General features: G+C 36.0%; 2 protein-coding genes across 3 annotated transcripts in view; one reads left to right on the forward strand and one right to left on the reverse strand.

The window, feature by feature from the left end:
- Window positions 1-643: 643 nt before the first annotated feature.
- On the forward strand, window positions 644-10,584 carry tmie (transmembrane inner ear). The gene is made up of 4 exons (XM_028021363.1): window positions 644-984; window positions 3,050-3,167; window positions 4,526-4,675; window positions 9,759-10,584. The coding sequence occupies exons 1-4, from the start codon at window positions 874-876 to the stop codon at window positions 10,058-10,060; spliced, it is 681 nt and encodes a 226-aa protein (XP_027877164.1). The 5' UTR covers window positions 644-873; the 3' UTR covers window positions 10,061-10,584.
- Window positions 10,585-10,800: 216 nt separating this feature from the next.
- pth1r (parathyroid hormone 1 receptor) overlaps window positions 10,801-26,600 on the reverse strand; it is a 59,913-nt gene continuing 44,113 nt past the window's right edge. For both annotated transcript variants that reach the window (XM_028021362.1, XM_028021361.1), the window contains exons 5-13: window positions 25,176-25,270; window positions 22,202-22,388; window positions 18,583-18,736; window positions 17,723-17,783; window positions 15,404-15,470; window positions 15,152-15,246; window positions 14,461-14,602; window positions 14,063-14,104; window positions 10,801-13,974 (exon numbers count right to left, since the gene is read on the reverse strand). In XM_028021362.1, the coding sequence (XP_027877163.1) occupies window positions 13,612-13,974; window positions 14,063-14,104; window positions 14,461-14,602; window positions 15,152-15,246; window positions 15,404-15,470; window positions 17,723-17,783; window positions 18,583-18,736; window positions 22,202-22,388; window positions 25,176-25,270 (1,206 nt within the window). In that variant the 3' untranslated portion in view covers window positions 10,801-13,611. The remainder of the gene's footprint in view (window positions 13,975-14,062; window positions 14,105-14,460; window positions 14,603-15,151; window positions 15,247-15,403; window positions 15,471-17,722; window positions 17,784-18,582; window positions 18,737-22,201; window positions 22,389-25,175; window positions 25,271-26,600) is intronic.

The following is a 26,600-nucleotide window of genomic DNA, read 5'->3' on the forward strand; positions in this document are numbered from 1 at the left end:
AATATAAGCATGCAGCCATTGTTGTCCTGTGTGCTACATAATAATAATAATTAAAAAAACGTCTCTAGCAACGACTTCAATATAATTAAATCACCTATGTATTTTCAAACAAAAGCTGAAAATGTTGTCAAAAACATTAGCTTCACTTAATTTGAGCATTTTTTCATTAATGAAATTGATTTTTGTACATTTTAAAAAAACATAAGAGTCAGCCAGGAAAAAATATTTTCACTAAACTGAAAAAAAAAAGTCACTGCAGTCTATGCCAATGTTGTAGCAGTTACTCTTCATTTCTTTTTACTTTCCTTGGACAAGCGCCTGTTGAAAACTTTGGAGTCAGCAGCAGCTCAGCTTATCATACTTTGCCACTCTGAAAGGATGAGGCTGTGGGGATTTTCACTCTACAACCTTCTGAGGCTGTAAAAGCAATGACTCACAGCCATTCGCTTCGCTGTACCTGAATAGCTCGATCTCATCATGGCCAACTGCACAGCCCATCCCCCTCTCTTAGTTAACTGCCTGTCCTCAGTTGGGTGAGCTGGCTGTAAACCACACCAGCTCTGCTAATTAATTAATGTCCCCTAACAGCACGACTGGCTCCCTCCATTGCACTGGAGTAGTTTTCAGCTGGCTGCAGAGGGGCTCACTTGTGTCTTTTGGTTCGGATTGTGTTGTGGTGGAAAGCCAAAAGAAACAGCAGTGGATAGCCATCAGTATCATTCTCACTATCAATCACTAAAGGGCCATTGTGGTCCCGTCCTGTAAACGGCGCCAGTGTAAGCAGGCAGGCAGACAGAGAAAGAAGAAGAGAGAGCAGAAGGGAGAAGGGGGAGGAGAGGGCAGGGTGGCTGCAGGGAGAACCAGGGGGAGAGAATGGTCGGGGAACAGTCTGGATGCCCATCTCATCTCCTCCTGTGGGGATGGAAAACTCTGCTGCTGTCTCAGTGCCTGTCCTCCGTGCTCTCCCAGGTCCCGGATCCTGAGGTAAGAGCCGGAAGGCACGCCATGTCCTCCAACATAGTCTTCACAGATGTAGGTGCAGGTGTTTAGTTGCGTAACATGTAGCATCCATAAAAGTAATTTATGCCACTTGATTGGGTGCCCGACTTGTTGTTTGTCTTCTTACTGGGATTGGGTGGTTTTGAGGGAGAAAAGAAAAACATGACTGCATGAGCCGGTGAAAAAAGCTAAGCAGAGTTGTTATGACAAGTATTGGTTTTAACTGTTACTTTGGTGTTCAGGTTGAATAAAAGAGAGATAAGTTGATTTTCATTCTGGTCTGACATTAAAAAAAAGCTAAAAGGTGAAAAATGATTTAGAAACTGAGCAGTTTATGTAAAAACTGCACAAACATAAGAGGGAATGAGCTACTTCACAGACCAAAGCAACGTTATAGCATCTAAGACAAGTCAGATGTTGTAATTATCAAAAAAGATCTCCATGGGAAATCAAAACAATCAGGACACAAGTATTACTTTTATATGTTCAAATACATATAAAAAAAGATATAGTATCCTTGCCTTTTCTGTTGGAGGAACTCACTCTTTTTTCATGTACAAAAAATTCCACATATAACATATTTTCATTTATTAAAAGGCTATGCCTTGAACTGTTATGTTATGCATAACAGTTCAAGTTTAATGTGAAGCGAACAGGTTTTTCATTAAAGATAAGAGAAAATGGCAGAAACCTCTAGAGGGAGTCCCTCTGGCTGCTCACATGCTGCCTTTTGAGCTTTGAAAGCAAAATGACTGAAGCTCAGGCTTGTGGTAAGATACTTGAAATGCTTAATAAATATATGGTGTAGAATCTTACTTAGCTTGTTGCACAGTAGCCTATAATGTACATGAAGAAGAGGAACTAAAACTGTCAAGAGTTTTCAAAGGCGTTATCCTGTTTTCTCGCCTCATACACGCCACTTATGGCAAAAAGAAAGTCATTATTGAAAGGAAGCCATAAGAAGTTTGAAGTAAACTTCTTCATAGGTCTTGTTCTGAAGATTCGCCAACCAGGTTGATATCCAAAATGTAACTTTTTGGTCAACATAGAAAGCTTTATGTGGTAAGGAAAACTAGCATTGCATAGCATACATTCCCCACTGTGGAACATGGTAGTGACAGCATCATGCTCTGGGCTGATGCTGGGCAGGGACAGGCAATATGGGGGAGTTGATGGAAAGATAAATGGATCTGAGCACCGGGTGATCCTGGAAAAAAATACCTTAAGGTCTGACCTGGTACTGAGGCTGAGGTTCCACATAGGCTTTAAATGTGATGTGTATGTCACATCTGCTTCTGCAATGTAGAGAAACAACCGGCTCTGCATTGAAGTATTTCCACTGACTGAGTTGCAGCAATTACAACTTAAAGCAACAAGCAGCTTTGAAGATATGAAATATTTAAAACCTGTGAAAATGTGTAACTCTGTCTGGTGTTCTGACAGATACTACTGATAGGAACAACATAGGTCAGTGAACTTAATAACTCTTCTCTGGAATTTACATTAAACCTAGGTGGAACTTACAAAAGATAAAGATCTGGAATAATTTGGTTTTAACAAGAAAAAAGCTCTAATGTTGATTTAATTCTGTGCTCACATCCAGCTTCTCTTTTCTTTCTTTTTTATCGCCTTGCAGTGTTTTCAATAATGGTAGCAAATACAACAGTGGCCTATTTTTAGATCAATTACTTGGTGCTTCATGGATTAAAGTGTAGAGTTTCCACATCCAGTCAAGTGATCAATAAACAGCAGCCAGGGAAATATTCTCTTGATGATTTTATCAGAGGGGGCGATGCTCTGCGGGGTTTGGTAGCACCAACAACATATCCTTTTGGGAGAACATATAATTGTTCTTTCCCAAGCTCCAATTATAGAGGTCAGTGGTGAAATAAATGTTTCAAAATGCCTTCCACACACATCTGTAGCAAATTGCCTAGCAGCAAAGTACTATTACCAGAGATCTTTATTAGAGACATATATAACATTGCCCATTATATTGGCAAAATTCTGGTTTGTGTGAAATTTTGTTTGTTTTGTCATTTTCTTATAGCTTTTACCCACAGAGCCCCCGAAGAAGCCGGACCCTGTCACCTCAGAGACTGTCGTTTTCTGGGGGCTGAGATTATGGCAGGTCATTGGAATTTTTTCAATGTTTGTGTTGGCTGTTGGTAAGTATGCCTTTATCAATTCAGTTTCTTACAGGTATAACTACAAGACATCTACCATTATGTAGCCCCTCCTGCAAATTTGATTTATTGGGAAAACTCAGAATTGTTCAAATGTTGACAAAAAATTGTTTTAATAATTAAGCACAACAAAAATGCAAAAATTTTATCCAAATTCAGCTTTCAGTGACTATAGTCTGAAACTTATACAATGAAGTTCTTTATAAAAGCAAGTATTTGAGAAGGTTGTAAGGTCTCAAGTTTACCTGATGTGACCCAAATAAGGGTTTCATTTGTGGGGTTGAGATAGAAAGATTCCCCTAATCACACAAAAACTATGTGAGAGTTCAGAGAACAGATTATTGGTTTGCACAAACAGGAAAAAGCATGCAAAAACGAGAAAGAAAAAAAACACAGTCTTGAAGAGATGATCGGAAGCATAGTTTCCTGGTTCAAAGGTCAAAACAAATAGAGGAAACTATTCACAGCTGCCATCAAATTCTTGAGGAGGCAGTCTGAGTGCAGAAGACCAGGAAGATAATTAGTATAGTGGTTGACATGCAAATGGCAAAAATAAATGCAGCAAATATACTGCAAACACAGAGAAGAGAAGCAAAAGTCTAAAACCACTAAATCAAATGGAAAAGAAAAAACATAGACACATTTCTGCAACCACAAGAAATGCAAATAGAAGATTGCAAAAGAGAAAATGCTCCAAATAGAAAAAAACAAAGGATGCAAACTCGCTCCAAGTGTTCCAGACCACTAGTGAGAATTGGCCACCAAGTCATATGCGAGTGGACTCTCAGTAAAGACAATATGTTATGATTTAACTGGATGTCCAGACGAAAGTTGGAAGAAAGTAGAAAAGCTGCATTATACTTTGTGTCCTTTTCAAGCACGCAGTCTTTTGCAATATTATAACAGCAACATATTTAGTAATATTACCTACTACAGATTTGTCCTGGTGGCCTGAAGTTGTTCTACTTTGTGGAGTGAATTCTGATTGTAGCAGTTTTCTTTTGCATTTATTTTGTTGGTGGTAGGTTTTTGCTTTTGTGTTCTGTGATTGACACATTTGTTGTGTTATGTGTGTTTTGGAGTTTGCATCATTAATTTTGCAGTGCATCTTTCTTTTTGCTGTGCATTTGCACCTGTTGCCCATTGTAGTTTAGCTTCCACAGAAAGCACAGATTCTCTTTAGGCTGTTCTAAATGAAGAAGTCATAACTCAAATCTCCCCAGGATGTGTAATAGCTAACTTACTCCTAAATGCAATGTGTTGCACTTTCCTGATGAATAAGAAGTTTTAATAATTTAAACTCACCATGTCCTCTCCCCCCGCCCCCACCTTTCTTTCAGTTATTACTCTGTGCTGTATTTTCAAATGCCGTATCCCACGGACAAAAAAGGAAATTGAGGCACGACATGCACAAAGACAAGCTGCCAAAAAATATGCCAACACATTAGAGACAGTGCCACCGCTGAATGAGCTGACTGAGATCCCAGGATGTAAGTACCTCTCTGTAATACCATTTGAATCTACACATGACAGAAGTGCGTTGGTAATAAAAGCAACAGCAGCTCTCAACAGCTGAAGTTGACATTAGCAGTTTAATTTCCCTTCTGTGCCATACTTCTTAAGCTAAAAATTCAGCTCTTTCTGACATGGGAGAAAAACAGATAAATGCTTGATTTGACTTTTGCAGAGGCTGTTTGTACATCTGTATCTGCAGTGCTTTTTATTCAGTCTAATAGTTCATGATTGAAATTGATTTATTTCTGTGTATCTGCAATTTACAGTGAATACTAGTGAACACTAAATTTAAAATAAAATCCAGAAAACTCATTATTGTCTCAAACACACTTTCTGATTAACAGCTACTTTATTTCACAATGTCCTCTTAAATCATATATTTTTTTCTTCATCTTTATATTTGTCTCATGCTTGTAAAGTTCTGTTCCTAAAATCTCCACTTTTCCTCTCCTTTTCTCTTGTCTTCTCTTCCTCCTATCCCTCCAGCGACTGCAGATGCCTCTGCATTGCAGACAGTGTCTGAGCAGGTCCAGACTCAAAACCCTAACAGCAGCCCTCTCTCTGGGGTTAGGGTTAACGAGGACCACCCTAGCGCTCTGTCTTTGCCAGAGCTGGGATGATGGTTTTTTTCCCTCCTGTTCTTTTGCTCTTATCTTCCTGCAGCCTTTCTTCTTTGGCTCAATTGCTTTGCAGAGTGTAGTGTTTACAGTAGGAGCCACTCTAAAAGCACCCTTCATTCATTTATCCAAAATGCTTTTATTCCGCTCTCAATTCAGCCCTTGCAATCTTCGTTAAAAACTGCTGGTGGCAAAAGATAAATCAATCCCTTGTTTAGCACGACTAAAGTATTACTTCTAAAATGCTGCCAGAAAAGAAAGCACAACATTTTCAGGCTTTGCTGGAAATTTTCAAGCTTTGCTCGGTAGTGATATCCTCTTTAATGAAACTTAAATGAAACTACTAAGTACACATGGTGCTGCTTTTACAATCAAATTTGGTTAGAACAGCATGACATTTATGGATTTCACCACACTTGGTGTGTATTTGGGAGTGTGCATGTTATATATGTACAAGGTGGTAAAAGAAAAAAATAAACTACCGGTAAACTACCACTCTTTAATCTAAGGCGAACTTCACTCTGGTGCAGACAAATTGCTGCTTGGAAATGGTTTAATACATTAAAGGAAGAAGCTATATAGGCCAATATGACCTTATGTAAAAAGTAATTACCCTTATAACATCTAATACTAATAACATGTTCCTGCCATTCTCTGTGGTAACAACTGCTATAAGGTGTTTGAGATAACAGAGTTTTTTACATTGCTTTAGAAGAATTTTTGCCGATTCTTTTTTTTTTTGCAAATTGGTTTTAACCAAGCCATAATGGTTTTCAAGCATAAACAAACAATTCTGATTGGTTGCAGCATTCCATTTGGATTGAACTTTACTGTAGACTTTGATTAGGTCATTTCTTTGTTTTGGCTTTTATTTAAGACATCCAGTTTTAGTTTCAAAGTCCCCCCCAAAAATTTGAAATGTAATTTCCAAAACAATGGATACCAATGGCTTTATTTTTCACTTCTTCCTAAAATTGTTAAATGTTGTGTTGATGTTGGAGGTCTTCAACTTGTCAGAGTTCATACTTCATACTTCTCCTTTTTATGGATAAAGCATCACATATTACAAGCTATGTTCCAATCTGTAATTAGTGTAGAATAATTAGGTCCAGGTCTGGCTGGTCAAAATTGTACTATTGATATTTTTCTCAATGCCAAAAAAGTATTCAAAATGCTTCTGCAGTGTTTTTTCTCATTTTTTTCAAATTATAAAGGTTGCATATTGTCAAAGTGTGTTTTAAAATGATCTTTGCTCATTGTATTCAGTGTTGAAAGATCTAATGAATTTATAATATAATTAATAATATATTTCAGATTTTGAATGAAATATGATCAAATGTGTCAAAGATTTCCAAAAGAACACAAAAAAGATATTTAAATTAGCATCATACCTGAAATTGATAATCAAATACCAACTTCAGCAGAAACAGCAAGTAAAGTATCCCACTTGATTTAGACATCAAAGTCTAAATCTAAATCCCCAAGAACCTGGGGGACGAAATGCCCCAGTTTTGGCCGCCCTACTAAGCATGTCAAAAAGCACCTCTAGGTTGAGTTGTGAAATTTTTAAATGTTTGCATGATATTTTTGTACATGAATTTTTAAACAGCTGGAATAGCAAAACTGCAATGAAAAGAACCTGATTGAGTTGCCATGTATGCGGCATGCCTTGTGTTAAATGTTGTAGGATTGTATTTGTTCCGACTCCTGTTTGTTTGCATCAGCCCCATCAATATTCCTAACTGTGAGATTAGATTTGAATAAAATAAATAGTTTGGACTCTGCTGTTATTATGACTGTTCTTTTACATCTGTTTTTAGTTCAGATGCCACTTCTATTTGTTAATTTTAGTGTGTCAGAAGAATCTTATCCTCTCTGCTGATTCTGCTTCATCTTCTTTGTGGTCACGGAAATGCATTCGTTGAGTAATGTGTAATTGATATAGAGCAATTACACGCTTAAGTATTTTTCCCATGATGGATGTCTGAAATAATATTGGCATCAGAAAATAAGAACAACATGATGAAGTTACTGTTGCTGCACATTGCTTTAGTTTCTGATGTCAGCATGTGGATACTCATCCGTGGCACTAAGAGGCTAATTAACCATGTCACTGGGATAAAAGGAGGGACAGTAGCCATAACGAAATGCTGAAAATGAGCATGGAGTTACTTGTTACTTGATAAACTTTGCTCTAATGTTTGCCTCTGAATGACTTAAGCAGTAAGGCAGCAAAAAAAGCTGAATAAATATGTACATTTATGCATTTCCTTCCAGATTATGTCAAGATGATGGTGTGCCTGAAATTAAATCGGTAACAATAGCTGACATCCCGGAAGAACTCGTAATACATGCTGAAAATAGCGTCACTGAATGTGAAGCAGAATCTATCTCACAGTGAGAAGAAATTAATGATTATGTTTCACAGACATTTTGTTAAATATTTAAAATAAAAAACACAAGATGCCAAAATTTTGGCCATGCCATGGATTTTTTTAATGAAAGAAAAACTGTATATATGTTTTTTCTGGTCATTTTTTGAGACTGACAAAGAACTATACCAATCTCTTTTTGGCAAGTATAATACTTATAAAGAATTTCAAAATAGCATGACTTAATTCTAGAGTTGTATGGGTTTTTTGAGAGCATTTCATTTTTAATTTTCAGACTGAAGACCTTTAAGAGTACTTGTTGGTGTTGAAAACTGAAGAGTTGGCATTTCTCTAAAGCCTTAAAATTATTATTATTTATCTTTACCTGTGATTTTACCATGGGCCTCCTGACTGCTTTTCTAAGGAGAAAAAGTTAAGGGGAATGTATGCTTGTATAAATAATGGGCCTAGATGTCGTTAAGAGTATAAACTGGCCTGCGACATTGATCTCCTAAACTTTCTACAGAATGAAGGTCTCTATACCGCCATATATTCAAACGTGCCAAAAGAAGAAACATATCTGGGACAGTAGAGTCAAGTAAGAAAAATAATGAGCTTCTCCTCTTTCAGAGACATTATATCTTACATATACAGTCAGTGAGTAGGGAAAAAAAATGCTGGAAGTCACACAGCTTAGTCTCTAACTACCTTCCCTCTTGCTTCCTTATCCAAAATGTTCCCCACTGAATAAAGAAGAACTATAGAGTTTTTTGTGTGTGTATTCTTCATTTCTCTACTTTCACCTCCTCTTACTTACACCTTCTACTTATTTCCAAGTAGAAGGTGTGTAATTCCATATAAATCTGGAGATGTCACTGTATTATATGTGATAAATTATTCCAGACAGTAGTGTCATTTTGTAACGGCAAATTAGTAGAAAGCAAATCAAGGTTTAATTTCTGCTTCAATTTAACACAATGTCAACCAGGTGTTAACCAATGAGATGTCAAAAAAAAACAAAAAAAACAGACTGACAGCTTACAAAAGAAAGAGAAAACATGTCAGGCTTAACATAGCCCCCAATTAGAGTAGCAGTCAAAGTGTTTAAAAGCTGTTGCTGAGTAACAAAATTGTTTCCTGTGAACCTTTGGACTGATCAAGTGGAATTTATCACGATAGCTGCATGAATAAAACAGTTTCAGATAAATTGGTGCTCTACATGTCGGAAGATTAATATTTTAGGTAAAGATAAAGGCAAAAAAAAAGAAAATTACATTATTTTAATGTAACAGTCTTTAAAACATATTTCTATTTTAGGACATATTAGTAGATAAGCCTGGAAATGTTGTTCCAAAACTTTAAATATTTTATCAAAATGATCACTAATTTGTGCTTTTCTTATTTAGCTATTTATCTTCTAATTTGAAATTCTCACTTGTTGGCATACTTGCCAGATCCTCTGTGTACTGCAGTAGGACAAAGATACACAGAGAATGCAGAAAAATGCATTCAGACGGGGAGATCTTTCACATTTAAAAAATAATTGTACTCTGTATATCCCCTTTGGCCCAGAAACTGCAGTCTTTTTCCAGATGGCAGCAGAGTGAAAACCAGTGAGAATGGTAGCATCTCCTGCAATACTAAACGCTTTCCAGCTCATGCGAAAAGCCTCCGTAAGACCTTCCACCTGCTTAGAGGGTGTTGCTGCAAAACACAGGGGACTACACAGTGATACAGCTGGTCAGGATTCTCTTGATTGTGCCTCTTAAGAAGGTAGACAAAATGGTTACAAGCTAGTATTCTGGCTTTTCTTAGACTGCAGAAGAAGTAAAAATGTACACAGCAATGCTGTGCTGCTAGTCAAAAAGAAGTCTTCTGTGATATGATATGGGCAGCGGATGTGTTTTTCTTTTTTTTATTTTTTATTATTTATCTGGTTCTTATTGGGCCATATAAGGCATTTTGTGTCTGTTCTTCAAGAAAGGTGTCAATACCACTGTTTCTAGAAATATCCAGGAAGTGCCTGTTGCTGCTTAGAAATTTTGACCCTTTTTTCTTACTTTTTGCAGCTGCAAAACCAGAAGAAAAAACTGAGGTTCCAACAGTGTCCGGGAAAGTGGACGGTGAAAAAGGAGAAAAGAAGAGCAAGGAGGGAAAGAAAGACAAGAGTGCCAAAGAAGGGAAAGGGGATGACAAGGAGGCTTCTACAAAAAAGAAGGGTGAAAAGGGAGAGAAGGAGGAGAAGGGGGAAAAAGGAGCATCCAAGAAAGAAGGTGGTGAAGGAAAAGGAAAGAAGAGCGACAAAGGAGAGAAGGATGAAAAAGGAGGCAAAAGAGGTGCTAAAGGGGGAGGCAAAAAATCACAAAAGTGAACTGTGATCTTAAAGAAAAAAAGAAAAAGGTAACAGTTTTATATTTCACGTAGCAAAAAACTATGCTTTTCTAAAATAAAGTTTGTACATTCTATTAAAAGTAAACTTAAATCCATGTGAGACACTGTGTTACTTTTTTGAGTGGAAATCAAGGAAAAGAAGCAAAAAAATAATGAAATTACAGATTTATTGTCTTACAATTTACCGATGAACATAAGAGATTAGAAACCATAGTTTAGAATATTTACACTGACATCTACAAATGCCTTAATTACAGAGTACTGAAGAGAGGGAGAAATGTATTCAACCAAATACTGCCAATATACTACAGTTTTACACAAGGCCTTGAGACTAAATACCACTTCCACTGAGTACATTTCAACATAAATAAATGACATAAAACACACTTTTTACTTCCAAAGGAGGTATATAAACACTTATAACATCAGCTCTATGAAAATTGGCCTTAAAATTCTGAAACACAGTATCTGAACAGAATTGTTTCAGAACAATTCAATTTTTATTTTAGCACTTTATTTTCCCTGTTAATTTTTTACAATTCTGTTCTGATTTTTTTCATAACACAATTGTTCTGAAACAATTCTGTTCTGAAAAAAATCAGAATAATAAAAATTGCAAACATTTCTTTGTAAAAGTACTCGGATTCTGGCTGACCTTACATACCTTACATATTTTCTGCAAGCTATATTCACTTGTAACATAGGAGTTTATATTGTCGTGCCTATTGCATCATGTGTATTGGATCCCCTACATCTTGTGTTGTAGTTCTGACAGATAAAGTAAGTAGACAGGTAGAAGATGTCTGAATTAAGGAAGTGATATGGAGCAATTTCTAAATTTCTGCAATGCCAGTGGTGTTGTGTATACTTCTGTAATATCCCAGAAAATTATGTTTCTCTCAATATGGTAAGACATTATCATAAGACATTTTAACACATTTGGTGTAAAAAAAATACATACGTTTTGATTCCCCTTCACTGCAAAAACAATCTGTATCTAAAAAAATACTGCAAAAAGGACACTTTTTTCTGTTTTTTTTATCCTTTTGATTTTTTTATTGGCTACCAGTGTGCATTGCCATTATTTTAGGATCAAGACTGTCTTCAAAAAATTAGTAAATTCCTGTTGTTACAGACTTTGTAAGACTTTGCAGATTTTGTTTCCTTCTAAAACGACAACTGAAATACAGAAATCTCTTAACAGATGAACAAAAGGAACTGAAATACATGAACCTCTTTTAGCAATTATGATCATAGACTTACTGACAGAAGTACTGAAAAACTATGAATCTGAAATATAAAATTAGGTTCTAATTTGAGTTTGTAGTTTAAAATATGGCTGTAATGATGGTGTATCCTGAATATGTATAAATGATCTAATAATCATGGATTTCAGATTCTAAGTTCAAAACAATATCTTTAACGTCAATGGCACGTGTGTTTCATCATTTCACTATTTTTGGGAGGATTTGGTAAATTGAAATAAATATTGCGCATAAATACAAAGATATGTTGAAGTGTTACATTTTTAAGGCCATATCATGCCTTTTCTTTTTGATACAATAATAAATAATATGCCCTACACGCAGTCAGCCATGCAAGTTAATTACTGAGTTTAATGTGTTGTGGCATGTGTCAGTAACTAACTCCATGAATATATGCCACACGTTAATAAATTTACCACCTCTGTTTAGAGTCTACGTATAGTTCTGACATTCATTTAACTAACAGTTTAGCGAAAATAAGACACAGCAGCTACAAAACATATACTGTATGTTTGGAACAACATTTAGCTCTTAATTAGAATGTACTTTTGATCTGTAAACACTGCGACTTGAATGTGAACGAAATGAAGCAGCACATTAGTGGGCCTTTTGTGAAAATCCGTTGTCCTTTGCATCCAGCATAAATGCCACTCTTTGAATTCTTGGGGAATGTAATCTCATGGATTTAATTTTCACTCCACTGGAAATTAAGGCTTTTTGAATTCGTCTGTGGTTTTGATCTGGGTCTAATATTATAAAAACCTTATGACAACAAATCAAACCATTACTGTTCATGTTCTACCTTTACTCCAAACTCCACTTGAAATATTCTTACTTTGATATTCCTATTATCATTTGTAAAATGTCCCCAATGTAAACTGTGCTGTTATTGAAGTTATAGGTGAATTTAATGTAAATTTCATGGAACTTAGCAGATGGTTTTCTGAAACGCTTATGGAGATTTTATAAAACTTTCATCGAACTGTCAAGAAACATATTTGTGACAAGTAACATTCTTCCATAATGCCAAAATATATACATACACCATTGCAGTTTGTGAAAATTCATTGAAGTCAGGAAAGTACTCATTATGAGTCAACTCACAATACAGTCAAGCTCCTAAAATTACTCATTAATTTCATTTAAAATCTTATTAAATTGTACATCAATTTATAACACAGCATAGTTCTTGTAAGTAGTGGAAAGTAGGTGGTAACTACTATGAAAGTTACATATTGTTTATATTTACTTACAGGTAAATGCTAGGAGATTTAAAAGAAAAACATTATATGTAAGGTCCATGAAGGTTCTTGGCAAGTCCCCAGAAAGCACCCAAAGATTAGTCAGCCTTGTAATAAAGCTTGATTCCAGAAACTACCCAGCAGGAAAATGCCTGAAAATGTCAGTTCAAGGAAAGTACCAAGATATTTCAATGAAATTTCATATATAGTATTGGCTCCATGATGTAGAGCGATCATAGTTTTTGAACAGAAAATTAGGGAATTTATAGATTCACTTCAACCCTTCATATTTCTTCTAATTAGACTGAAATTTGAATTGCTAAATAAAACCTGAAGCTGTAAAAAAATGAAAAGACAGAAAACAAAACTGACAAAACTTCATGAGCATTGAAGATTCTGGAGATACAGAATTTGCTGAAACACCACTTGAAAAGTATGAAAAATAAGTGTGTGACAACAAAGGACTTCAATTACCTGAGTAGCTTCCCTTTTACACTGACACAGATGTGAGTCAGTGGAGAACAAATGTGACCATGCCACAAAGTAGAACTGATGCTTTACAAATTGTAGCATTTATGACTTTTTCTATTCATATTAAACCTTGCTGAGAAAAGTTTCCCATCTTTAATGTACAGTAAATGAGTAAGGCTGATGTCTTGCCAACCTTATGCTTAATTTATACATATTTTCCTTGTAAAAGAACAGAAAACTATATAATCAGTCATAGCAGTGAAGTCAAAGTCAGACACTTCACCCTGATTTAGGCTTTCACACATTCTCTTTGGCAGATGGTGGATGGAAGGACAAAAACTATCTGCCTTTACAAACTTGCCGTCTTCATCTCTCGGCCAAGCTTGAAAAATCAAGACACTCTTGTTCCCTTGAGCCTCCTCATTTTGCAGTGTGTTGGCTCAGTTTACAGGAGGAAAAGAGCCAATATTTTTGGTTCATGCAGTTTCCTCCTTCAGACCATCCACAGAGTGTTCACAATTTGTCTATTCGCTATATATGATGACCTCTAGAGGTCACATGACTGTCTCCCTCTCCTCCTCTACAACAGGAGTGGGTTTCTCTTCCACACTAGGCCGTGTTTGTGCGGACTGCTCCTCTTCAGGTATGTGAAGTTCCTGTCCTGAGGAAGGCACAGAGTTCTCTGAGACTGAGCCGTTCTTGACGTACCCAGGAAGGTTCCTGTGGCCGTTTACAGGCACCGGCCCTAGTCTTGTGGTGAGATGGACGGCCAGGGGTCCTCTGGCAGTGACATTGGTTACGCTGGTGTGTGATACCATTGGTCCATAGCTGTAAGTATTACTCCCACTTCTAGCTTTTCTCTTGAAGTCAAGGGCCAAGGTTCTTCTGCTCCATGACTTTTTGATCTCAGCTTGCACCTTAAAGGATAATCGATTTTATTTATATAAGATTACAGTCATGGACATTGAAAATAATGTTTCAAAGCACAATTCTTGGAGTTCTTACCTCCCCATTGCAAAAACAGTATATGATTGCAACTAAGAAACCCTAAAAGAGAGAGAGAAAAAAATCTGGTTTTAGGGACACTACAAAATCAAGCAATAAGCACATGCTTAATATAGCATTTCAGCTGTGTAATTTGACATTTTCTTTGATATTCACAGTCATCAGTTATCCCTGCCATTTTCTTTATCTTAATGAGGATCTTCTAAGAAATTGGTAACCAAACAATGAGAAACAGTTTGACAATCTGTAGCTGTTGAATGGTGATAACATAAACCTTGCGGACAAATCCCAGTCAGGTCAAATTGATTTCTTTAGAATGAAAAGACAAATAAAGGCTGCCAGAGTAATGAAGTGGCATTTCCAGAATTTCCACACCAATGTTTTTTGTTTTTTTTTACCTGGAAGGAGTTGAAAAGCATCTCGTAGTGCATCTGTATCAACCATGGTATTCCAGAGACCTCTGTGTATGGCATGGCATGAAATATAATGTAGTGGACGCCAAACAATGGCATCAACACCAGCGTAGACTTCAAGAGCTTTCTGCAACAGAACATTTTACAGTCTAAAGATTGTTTTGAAAAGAAAAACAACTACATTAAAAACTACGGAAGAGGATTAGGGCCACCGAAAAAAAAAAAAAAAAAAAATTCTGACTTTAAAGTCAGAATTCTGAGTTTAAAGTCAGAATTATGAGATTAAAGTCAGAATTATGAGTTTAAAGTCAGAATTCTGAGATTATAGTCAGAATTCTGAGTTTAAAGTCAGAATTATGAGATTAAAGTCAGAATTCTGAGATTAAAGTCAGAATTATGAGATTAAAGTCAGAATTATGAGTTTAAAGTCAGAATTCTGAGATTATAGTCAGAATTCTGAGTTTAAAGTCAGAATTATGAGATTAAAGTCAGAATTCTGAGATTAAAGTCACCAACAGAGGACAGCACAAATGATGATTTAGAAAGAAATTCTAAATCTAAATCCCATCTACTCCCATTGAAGAAGGCTTGATGTTGGCAAACAAGTCACGATAAACCGATCGAGAAGGACAGCTTCAGGAATTCTGAATCAAATGTTTCTAAGACTTGTTCATACCTGTACTGTTGTCTGGTGTCACATCTCCCAGCATTGGTTTCTAGTAGTTTAGTTGCCAAGACTCTGATGATGTTCAAAAATAAAATAAAATTAATCTGAAGAGAAAGTAGAAACATAATGTTAGGATTAGGTATAATTGGAAACATAATAAGCTCTTTCTCATTCAACAGTTGTTAGGCCACAGCTGCAGTCAAATGGTGTAATTTCCTGCACACCATGGGAATGAAGTACAAACTGGAAGCATGTACTTACCACCACCGCCACCAGAATAGGCACTTGATATATCCATTTCAAATTGCCTGCACTTAAGTCCCAACACCTGCAGAAATAAACAACAAGATGAGTAGGTAAGGGTTCAGGAATAAGCTAAAGAAGGGTTAAGTGGGTAAGCAGATTCAGAATCTCTCTGCTCCACTTTAGTGTCTTAAATGATATCTGACATTGTTTCACAATGTAATAGGAATGAGATAGAGATTCGACAGGGCATTGTTCTTGTCCCCCATATTCTCTAGATGTATAACACCTCTAGACACAAGTGTTATATGTAAACTAATTATATTTTTCAAAGCACTCATATTAAAATTCTGACTTTAATCCCCCTTGAACTGATTTATTCCTCCTGAGATTCAGGTACATCTCTCTAACCTGTTCTGTGTATTTCAAAGGCTAAGAAAATTGCTAGTTTGCCCATACTGGGAATTAAAATCACTGAATATTTCATATACAGTGAACCCTCACTATAATGCGGTTCACCTTTCACGGCCTCGCTGCTCCGCAGATTTTTTTGTGCAGTTTTTTTTTCACAATGCATTGTGTTCTGCGTCCTGATTGGCTAAACAGTCTCTGCGCTTCTTCTCTACCTGTGTACCAATAACGTTACGGTATTTAAATATACGTAATACAACTTGGCAAATTTTGGTAAATGTTTTTGCGCAGAAGAAAAAAAGAGTGACAACAACTACCGATAAGTATGTTCTTCTCTTGAAAAAACACACCTGAACCACAGGCTTCAGAAGAAAAAACACTAGAGAGCGGAGTCAGGCCACAGCGTCACAGTCAGAGGAACAGTGAAATACGCGAGTCACAATTTGTCCTAGTGTGCTTCGTATTGATGATTAAAATTATTATTTTACTGTAGTTATTTGTAAGAAAGTGTTCTATTTGTTTAAAAAATGCTTGGGCCTGAAAACAAGTTTTGTTCTTTGGTTTCAATGTAGAGTATTTAATTATGCTGTATAATAATTGTAAAAAAATAAAGGTAACTACTTCATGGATTTTGCCTATCACGGGTCCTTTTCGGAACGCAACCCCCGCGAAAAACGAGGGTTTACTGTACTGATTCTGAATCCGCTCCTTTCAGTTTGATACTGGTGCGTCTAGATCTAGGCACAATGCTGTCTCTGTGCTGTTTTACAGCTTCAGGGCAATGCTTAAGTTGTAAATGTCATGCTGGGGTGTTTTTTTCTGTTCCAAAATACCTGGAACGTAAACAGAAATGATCTCTGGGACTCCAACCCACTTAGAAGACAAATATGCGCTCTAGTTCCATTCAACAGGTGGTGAACACAGTATCAGTCGGTCCACAACTCAAAGCAGACACTGAAGGTGGTGGTAATTATCGAAGGGGTTTGATGTTTTACCTTGCCATTGTCATTTTTTGCCTGATGAGTTGGACTTTTTAAGAGTGGATCATAACTTTTCTCCATTTGTTTCATGTCAGCTTCAAAGTTTGGCTTTAAATTTCATTTTTCAGGTTCAGGTAGAGGCAGCAGGGGTTGAGCAGCAAGCATTTCCAGAACTGTTTGTAATTTAGAGATAAATTAATCAGTTTCATTTACTGATTTGTTTCTTTTAATAATTTTTTGGATGTCAATCGTCTCAAACTTTTTAAAGATACTATCTAAACAAGGCAATATGAACAAAAACATAAAAGTTTTCCTACACCAACTAATCAGTGGGTTTGACAATCATTCATTCATTTAACAAAAAGCAGGGGTTTGGGGTATGAAACTCTTTTAGCAAAAGGATATGGTATTCAGCCAAATATTTCTTAATTAACATCCCAAGCTTTTCTCAATAAGTAGTAAATCCAGATTTGTAGCATGACAAAATTACACATTTAAATGAAAAATAAATCTGATGCCTTTATAAACCATGTTTGGACTTTGGCATACAAAGAGAATAGCTAGAAATACTGATGACATCACTTTTCAGTAAATATTGCAAATGCTCATGATAATGGGTAAATCGATGTAAAAGTTACATGCAATGCATAATTAATGCAAATCATAAGCAATTTTCTAATTATATGATGTATTGTATCTTTAGTGAAAAGTGAATAATTTTTTTACCTTTTAAGATTTACCCTATTGAATAAGGTTCGAGATAAACATTGGCCTCCAAGGTACTGGCCAGACTATAGAACATGTAGAAACTTAAAAATACTTAAACTATAAATAGAGGCTTGATTCAACATCATTAATCATCAGCTTCAAGGAACTATGGACATCAGCCTTACCATATTAAAATTTGACAAGAATAAAAGGGATATTAATTATGCAGATCACTTACTCTGTGTCAGCAAGCGTGGCTCTCACAGTGGCCCAGATGGTCACAATAACAGCTGGTACTCCTAGGAAATTAATTAGGAACAATTCAAATTTGCTTTCATGCAAGCATATTCTGAAAAGTGTCCAAATTGCTATGTTTGATAATCCTGTATGAGTGGAAATTGGATAGGACAGCATCCACATTGTATGCGCTGTGCTTATGTGATCTATACGCACAGTGTGTACAATGCAGGAACTGTAAAACCCACATTCAAACAGAGGTATTACTCACTGCTTTTACTTTTTTCATAAATCAATATCATCAATCAGTGTAACAATGCTTCCTACAGCTTTTAACTTTTTTTCCTTAAATGTGAAAAAAAACTCAGACATTTTGTATCTAATAAAGTTTTTTTGATCAAAAGTCTACTGTCTAGAACTAGTAACAATGTTCATGCAGTATCTTGCATAAAGCTTTTTCTCTTTTTTTTCATGTTACAACAATCTTCAAGGCATAGGCACCGATTATGTGGGCACCTACACTTCTCATTGATTTACCTGGATTCCAAATTCTTTACCATGTAAAAATCTAAAGAGTCTGGCAAATATTTCTATCCAGTCCCCTTTGCTCTTTTACATCAAAATAAGATCTTGTGCAATCAGTGGCTTTCCTGCATGAGATTTTTTTCCCCCCAGCTGTTCTGTACGAACAATCTAGAAAGTATTGACTCAATACAAATGCATACCATGCTTTTTCTTTCTTAGATTTTTTTTTTGTAAAATATCTTGAACGTCATTTCTTTTTCCTTTTCCTCTTCACAATTATTCACTACTTAGTGTTGGTCAGTCCCATAAGTGCAATATAAAAGAATCAACACTCACCCCATCCAATCAGTGTAAAACCCCAAAGGTACTTTTTGTCTGAGAAAAAAGTCATAAAAATGAGACTGTGCAGGTAAAGACCCTCCACAAGAATCCAGTAGTAATTGGTCGCCAGAAAGTACATGAACAAGGTCACCACCACCTTGCAGGTAATCTATAAAAAAAAAAGCAGACACAGCAGAGCAAATTAATCAACACTCATAATGAAAAACCACCCATGTGAATTGTTTATTGTTTTCATGTCCTTGGTTTGCTATTATGTTTACCAATTCTAATCTTGTCTAGGTCTGCTAAGAACTTAGTTAAACTCTATAGTCTAACACTCAAATATCAGTTGAAATGCAACAACAGTGTCAACTTAATTATGCAACTACAAGTACCCGTTATGATTTTTGAGTGGTGCATCTTAGCCACAAACAGGAATCAGTTGAAATGAACTGAACTAAAACACAACCAAAGCAAACTTAAAATGCACTGAGTGAAGTAATGATCAGAATTAATTTATTGCCTAATTCCTAATGCTTATGAATAGTCAAGATTTCTCAGAATTTTTGTCAAATATCCTCATGGTTAAAAACAAACGTGGAACACTGTACCATTATTTCTAATTAAGAAACTCTTAGTTCCATGAGTTAATTTTGTAGTTGTTGCAGAGACTACAAAATTAAAAATGTTTTATTGCCAGCATTGTTTTGTTTTCCTCATTTAAGCTCCGAGAATGCCTATTCTCTTTGCTTCTTTTTTCCTTACATACTTTATTTATCCTCGTTTCCCTAACCTCATGCATTATTTACATCTAGTCTGAATATACATATTTATTGGTGCGTGCTTTCAGTTAGCGCTCATCAGTCATGTTAATTGATCCAGACTACAATTATTTTTCTACTAATTAGCCAAACACAAGGGCTGTTCTTCCAACATACTCAGCTTGTTTAAGTATTTTTAATTCATGTCTTCGTACCCTGCTTAGACTTTAGTATTACAAATAAAATCAAAGCAGCCTTAATAAGTCTATAAGGTGTATTTGATTTTAAAATGTATGTTTACTTTTTTACCCTACGCTGGCTTCTTCTCACAGTAAAAAAAACAACAAATACTACTGTTAGATTCATTGGTCTCTCTAAAATTTTTCCTAGGTGTGAATGTGTGTCTATAAGGTTGTTTGTCCTGATGTCTTTGTGTTGCCAGGCGATAGACTGGCTGCCCAGGATGTACCCCGCTTCTCGCCCTTTGACTACTGGAGATAGGCTCCAGCCCCCCTGGTGACCCAGAAAGGATAAACATTTTAGAATATGGATGGGTGGATGTTTTCTACACAGCCTGCTCTAACCTAAATTATTCATTATAGTGATCAGTCATGACTTTCATTATTTCATTAGGGTATTGTTCACTGATCCCAAACATGATCTGACAGCTTTTTTCAATTGCAGTTCTAGCTCTAAAAATTTTATAATAGAGGATTATTTTCTGAGTTCAGATCCTTGTCATGGAAATAATTTGTGTTCTGGATGTGTCATACTGCAAAAATTAAAACTGAACTAGCAAACCCTTCATTTAAAAGCAACTTTAAACAATGTGTTTTTACTTTTAATCGTTTTAATGTTTTAAAATCTTTTTTTTTTTTGATACAGCCACCCCTGTTTCTTCAAAGCTCCATCACAAAATGCATACATTTTAAAGGAATGTATGCAAAATTGTTTTGGCACAGCCTTCAAGCTTTCTTTCTCCAATCCAGAGCCTCAATTAATTATGAAAGATTTTTGTTGGCTAATTGGCTAATTTCTATAATTTTTCATTTACATGAAGAAACATATAGTAGAAGATGTCCATGTCTGCAGGTTTTACTTGTAGCTTAAAAAGGAAAAAACCAGCAAATAATGTATTTAACAAATGATGGGCCTGTCTCTGGTAGGATAGCTGATGTTTTGGTTTTAATGCTTTTACATAGATGCCTTGTAGCAAGAATAAGGGATCCTATTTAATTTGAAAAAAATGAATGAACATTAATCTAGAAATAAATATATTGCTGAAAAGATAAATATCTTTCTCAATCTAAAGTAAAAATTCACAAATACTTTGAAGAAATTTACACTTCTGATAATAAATCAAACTTGTTTTATATCAACACAGACGCACTGCGGTGTACTGACATCATGTGGACACCTCACAGATGACAAGACTGATTCAGCCATCAATTGATTTGACTCAAAGTGAGGTCAAACCTCCACATGGCCGCAGCTGTTGCTGTTGCACTGGTGTGTCGTCATTAACAGCTATGAATCCAATGTAATCTTCCCCTGCTGCTACCGTGTCATTGGTATCTTTTTTTCTTAGCACATCCCTTTGTGATTTATCATTGATCAGATTGTCCGATTGTTTTAGAGAGGGAACTTCCTCATGCACACTTATGTTTTCCATATGCATCGTTCTTGAAGGGTCATTGCTGGCCCTAACTTCCATCGGTCAATGGGAGGGGAGTATGCTACATTCTGAAAAGCTAGTCAGTGGATCACATAGCAACACAAGATGGGCAACCAATAACACACAGAGGCATACTTCTGGCCAATTAATAGTGACCAGTTAACCTTATGCAGAGAAATATGAATGTGGCCTCATTGTCTTCCTTGTCAGGTCTGACTTAACTTTAAGTCTCATATTGCACCTTCTTATTTAAAAGATCTCAATTTGTTTGTTACAGCACTTATTTTCTCCAAATACCTTTCAAATGTCTTCATTGGACTATTGGTCTATTTATAATAACCACTGATTACATGCAAGTGGTATCCAGGAGTCCAAAAATATACAACTCTTTTCTCTAGGAGGTTTGGAGGTTTGCCAATGAGTTGGAACCATTGGCTTAAGAAGCTGATTGATTTTTAACAGATTGTGAGACTGGTTTATGAACCTTAATAAAATGTGGCTTTCCAAACCCAGGACATTCTTTCTGTGAGGCAATGGTGCTAACAATTGTGCAATCATGCTGCCTGAAACTGTTCATAATGTAGTTTTTACATATATTACAAAATTTGTTTATCTTTGAATTTTTATTTGTGACTTAGAAACATATGATATGGAAAAGACCAGTTTTTGTGTTAATTTGGATATTTACTTTTTTTTTTCCATTAACTTGAATGACGGTTTGAATTAATTAATACAGCAAGCCAAAATACATGCATAAAAAAAAAACAACTTCAAAACTTCTGTAGTTTGTTTTGGTTGATTTAATTAAACACAAGAAAAGTTGTGACCTGAAGGAATTTATTACACAAATGTTTGTATTTTAAGATAACTGTGAAAAGTTAACAGTCATTTCCCATTTTCTAACTTTAATCTGAAAAGGGAAGCCAAGTGCTGGCTTAGTGAAAAACTGGCAGGGTGAAAGGCAGGGCAGTTCATTTTCTCCAATGCAGGAAAAGTTGGTGAGTTTTAGCACATGCATCACATCCACCTTGGAAGCACAATGGTAAACTCTAGTGAACATTGATACTCAAATAATCTGTGTGTGCAAATAGATTTCACAGTTGATCGTGTACGAATTGGCATGCCTTTGACCACACATGAAAACGGTTTCTATGTTCCTGCATTTACTAAAGGCCAAGGACTCATGGGATTAACTTACAAACTGTGTTTTGCTGGCAGGTGGGGCTTCAGTAATGGACTTGAAGTCCTCCACTGTGACTCCCTCCATGTTCTCCAAAGCAGATCCAGGGTAGAGAACTATATCTTTCACAAATATGCTTACAGCTCGTAGCATGTAGGACACAAATAAGTGCATGTGGATGTAGTTCCTGGTGCAGTGCAACCGTCTGGGAATAATAAAAATAAAATAAAAAAAAAACATCAGCAAGGTCATTTAAAATGTTTAAAAAAATGTTTTTAAACATTTTGAAAAGTTTTATAAAAGTGTGTCTGAACGACCAAAACCACATTGCATATAAACTATGCGCATCCTAATTAGAGCCAGCTGAATTCTGAGCTGACTATAACACATTCTTCAGTTTTAGGAAAAACACGGTTATCAGATCGCCATGCTCAAATTAAAGTGTAAAACAAACTGCAAGCATGTGTGCAGCAGTTGGAGAAGTATGCAAATTTTATCAGTCCCAAACACTTCCAGAACATCCTGAACATTCCCTGTGGCTTGACCTTTGGCGTCACGATCCGCTGGGCTCAATTTGCTGGGTCAATAGACTTAAAGGTTAAGTTATTACAGTAAAAAAATGGCAAAGGAAATATTTGCTGACTATTTATTGGTGCCAACAATTTTAAGGCTACACATCTACCGGAGACAGAAATGAAACTGCTGTATCCACCATCAGCTCTGTCCACAATTTCTTTCACTAAATCTCATTAATGAACTGACAAGGTGCCCTCAGAGAACTATTGATTCAGGAAAAACCAATCTAGCACACATCCCAGGTGAAAAAAAAGGCCCTGAAAGCAAGTGCTAATGTAAAATATTCCTTTGCTCCCTCTGGAAAACGTTTATGAGCTCTCCTTTCTAAAAGCTGATGTGTTGAAGGGGGGACATGGCTGTTGCACTTCGCAGTCTGGTGCCAGAATGTCAGATGGGCCCCTGGGATAACTTATTAAACTCATTTGGCACGTATATTTTCTGGTGCCAGTTGGAAGCATTCCTAAAACCTTTCTGACTGACTGTGTGTACTGTAAGTTACGTCAGTTGGAACATTAGTAAACTTTACATCGATTCTTGATACTCCCTGTGCCCCACAAAATAAGCAAATACTGACCAATCTGCTCAGCATGAAACAAAATGGTCTAAATTCAACCTTGTTACAGACTTTTTCTCCATTTCAGAAGTACAATTTTAGGGAAAATGAGTAAAATAAACTATAAAGCCGAGCAAAAGTATTCACACCCCTTAAAGTTTTTCACTACAGGCTTTTTTTTATTGGGATTTTAAGGGACAAACCAAAAATGTAGTACATAATTTTTAACTGGAAGATTTTTTTTAATTGGTTGGTTTGCAAAAACAAAAAATCTCTAACAGGCAACTTTACTCTGATACTCCTAAATTAAGTCCAGAGTAACCAATTGCCAGAGAGGTGGAGGTTCACTTTCTAACAGGACAACAACTCAAAGCCTTCTGTCAGAGATACAATGGAAGGGATTAGATAGAGGCTGGCCAAGTCCAGTCTTTGAGAGCTACTATACTACTCCTAACAGTAGGAGTAGCTGCTTGGCTACTCCTACTATTAAACAAATTCTTTGTGTTTAACACCTGAATCTAATCAATGGCTCATTACCAGGTCTCTGCAGAGCTGCATGACATGTCAAGGAGGTAACTCTGAAATGTAAGTCAGGTGTGCTGGAGCAGGGATGAATCTCACAGTTGGAGGACAGCTCTCGAGGATTGGACTTGGGCAGCCCTCGTTAAAGGTGGTTTGATTTAAGTGTTTGCCCTCTTCCTGATTTTCTTTTTTCATGTATCTGTCACTCTAAAGTGTTTCAGAACATCAAAGTACCTTACATATTAGTTAAAGACAACACAAGTGAACACAAAATGCATTACTTAAAGGAAGGTGTTTGTTATTAAGGGATAAAAAATCCAAACCTACGTGCTACGCCCTTCCACCACCACCACAAATCCTATTAAGATGCTGTGTCATGATCTCAAAAGACCTTCTATGTCACTGAATTACAACAATTCTGCAAAGATGAGAGGGCCAGAAGTCTCCCAGAGCACAGTAAAAGATTCATTGCAAGCTATCACAAATGCTTGATTGCAGTCTTTGCTGCTGAGGGTGGCCCAACCAGTTATTAGGTTTAGGGGGCAATTACTCATTCACACAAGGCCATGTAGGTTCAGAACAAGAATGGGTAACAAATTTCAAACTTAAGATGTGATTATGTCTGTCATTACATTGAAAGATGACTGTGCAAAGTATTGATTCAGGTGGACTTTGAAACTGCATGCAACCCTTTTTGGATTTTTATTTGTAAAAGGAAACACCTGAAAAGGATCAATTTTGTACAACTCTAAGTTATATTATCACAGAAAATTCACAGAAAATTCAAGAGCTGTGAATACTCTTGCACTGCACTGTCGGTACCAGTTTGGAAGTTTTTTATTCCAAAAGCAAACTTTTAGAAGCAACATTTTATTCTTAATTGTTTTATATACAATAATGATTTCTTTCTTAGCACACATACAAAGTCTAAATATCAGAACCCAGCATGAAAGTGAAACAGGCTGTAAAGGTCAGGCGATGAGGGTTGTATTAATGCAAGCCAGAAGATAGTCAGTGCTTCAGAGATAGTCAGATCACATTGTGAAAATCAAACGTAGTGTTTAATACAGTTTGCATATGTGATGCGCTCATTATGAGGCAACATATGCAGTATTAGGTTAATTCCTATAAATGGAAAATAATGTTTTTAAATGATGAAGCTCGGTTTAGTAATCATCTTGACATCTATGTGCTCCTTGCATGACTAAAAAATCCACTCGCTATTATTAAACATCAAGACTTCCTGATGATCCAGCCTTAGCTTCTCACCTGGTGTCAAAATCTTTCCCTTGGGAACATCTGAGGTTAGAAGGATAAAAGAAGGCAACTGAGTAGACTCACCGAAAATATCCCAGGATGACAACAGCCACCATTATTGAGCCCAAAGAGATGGAGTATCCAACGGTATAGATGATGTACAAACGGTGGAAAACCTCCTGTGAAAGATAAATATGCAAAAGCGTCAGCACAGCACCAAATGGGTAAAGCACACTATTTGAGAGATATGTTTGTTCCAAATGTTGATTTAGTGTAGGTTTTGACCCCAATCCCTCATGTTCTATTAGGAAGATTTAACAAAAAAAGTATTTTCTATTCAAAAATTATAGGACAACCCATTCTGTGAGGTAAATATAAGAAATTGACACATCATCGATAATTGAAGTAAATAAGTAAGCAAAGAAATAATGAAAGCTATAATGAACAGAAGTACAACTGAGTTAATTTTAGTATCTCTAAATCTGAATAGCATTTGCATATTCCCAACATTAATTAGGGGAATCAAATCATTTTTCTTCTTATGAAACATAGTTTTTTGTCATTTTATAATTGTGTAAAAACTCTCTGTCTTGTAGTAAATGCATAATGATAACGACCTAAAACTTTTTATGCTGTACCACAAATCCAGATATGATTTTTAAGTAGCAGTAAAGGAAACCCAGATTTTTTTTTAGAATGTTGTGGGTTTTTATTCTTTTAACATTTTGAACACCATAAGACCCTGACTGCCACAGATTATTTTTGATCTGTAGAGAATCAATGAAGCATAAACATCACATTTTTAACATGCCAGAGACCAAAACAACTGTGTGCTACAGCTCCAGAATCAACACACTATATGACTTGGCAGATTTATTTGTACCTTTTATACACGGGGTAGATCAAAGCGCTTTGCATAAATAAATAAAGAAGCATAGATAAATACAACAAATGCATAAAAACATGAAATATAATCATATATATAAAGAAAAGAATTCATCATATTATAAAATAATATTATTCAACTTGTACATTTTTCCTACAAAAATATAATAAAAAAAGAACATGAGTTCCACTTTATCACAGTTTGAGAACCACAGTCAAATTTAATTAATAACTTTTGTATAATAAGTATTTTCATCATTGTAATCAAAGTTTGTTCTTAAAACCTCAGTCTTTCACTTGCACATTTCAAAAATGTCAAGTTTTGAAATGTAAGACAGCAACACAATTCAACAGCTTGATCATGCAGCAGTTGCTTGGCCGGTAGGAGTTGGTAAACTGATCCTCTACCAAAACCTCTCTACATCAAGATGCTCAGAAGCCAATGAACCTCTTGAAAGCTGTGCTGCTGTTATCATTTAGTATTAGGATCTTGAGCCAGGAAAAACGTGTCTCTCAGTTGTGGCAAGGGTCTGCGGTATGGCAGCTTTTTCTGTGCATGCTTCACTCTGTGCATATTTATTTCTGATTAACTACTGGAAGTGCTCCTTGGGGAAAAAGTCAACT

Source organism: Xiphophorus couchianus, chromosome 6 (assembly GCF_001444195.1).
Source record: "Xiphophorus couchianus chromosome 6, X_couchianus-1.0, whole genome shotgun sequence".
Lineage (NCBI taxonomy): Eukaryota > Metazoa > Chordata > Actinopteri > Cyprinodontiformes > Poeciliidae > Xiphophorus > Xiphophorus couchianus.

Bases quoted from the DNA above. Each gene is read 5' to 3' on its own strand.
- tmie (XM_028021363.1), top strand. From the start codon at position 874: ATGGTCGGGGAACAGTCTGGATGCCCATCTCATCTCCTCCTGTGGGGA. The intron at 985-3,049 runs GTAAGAGCCGGA...ATTTTCTTATAG, and splicing joins CCCAGGTCCCGGATCCTGAG to CTTTTACCCACAGAGCCCCC. The intron at 3,168-4,525 runs GTAAGTATGCCT...CCTTTCTTTCAG, and splicing joins AATGTTTGTGTTGGCTGTTG to TTATTACTCTGTGCTGTATT.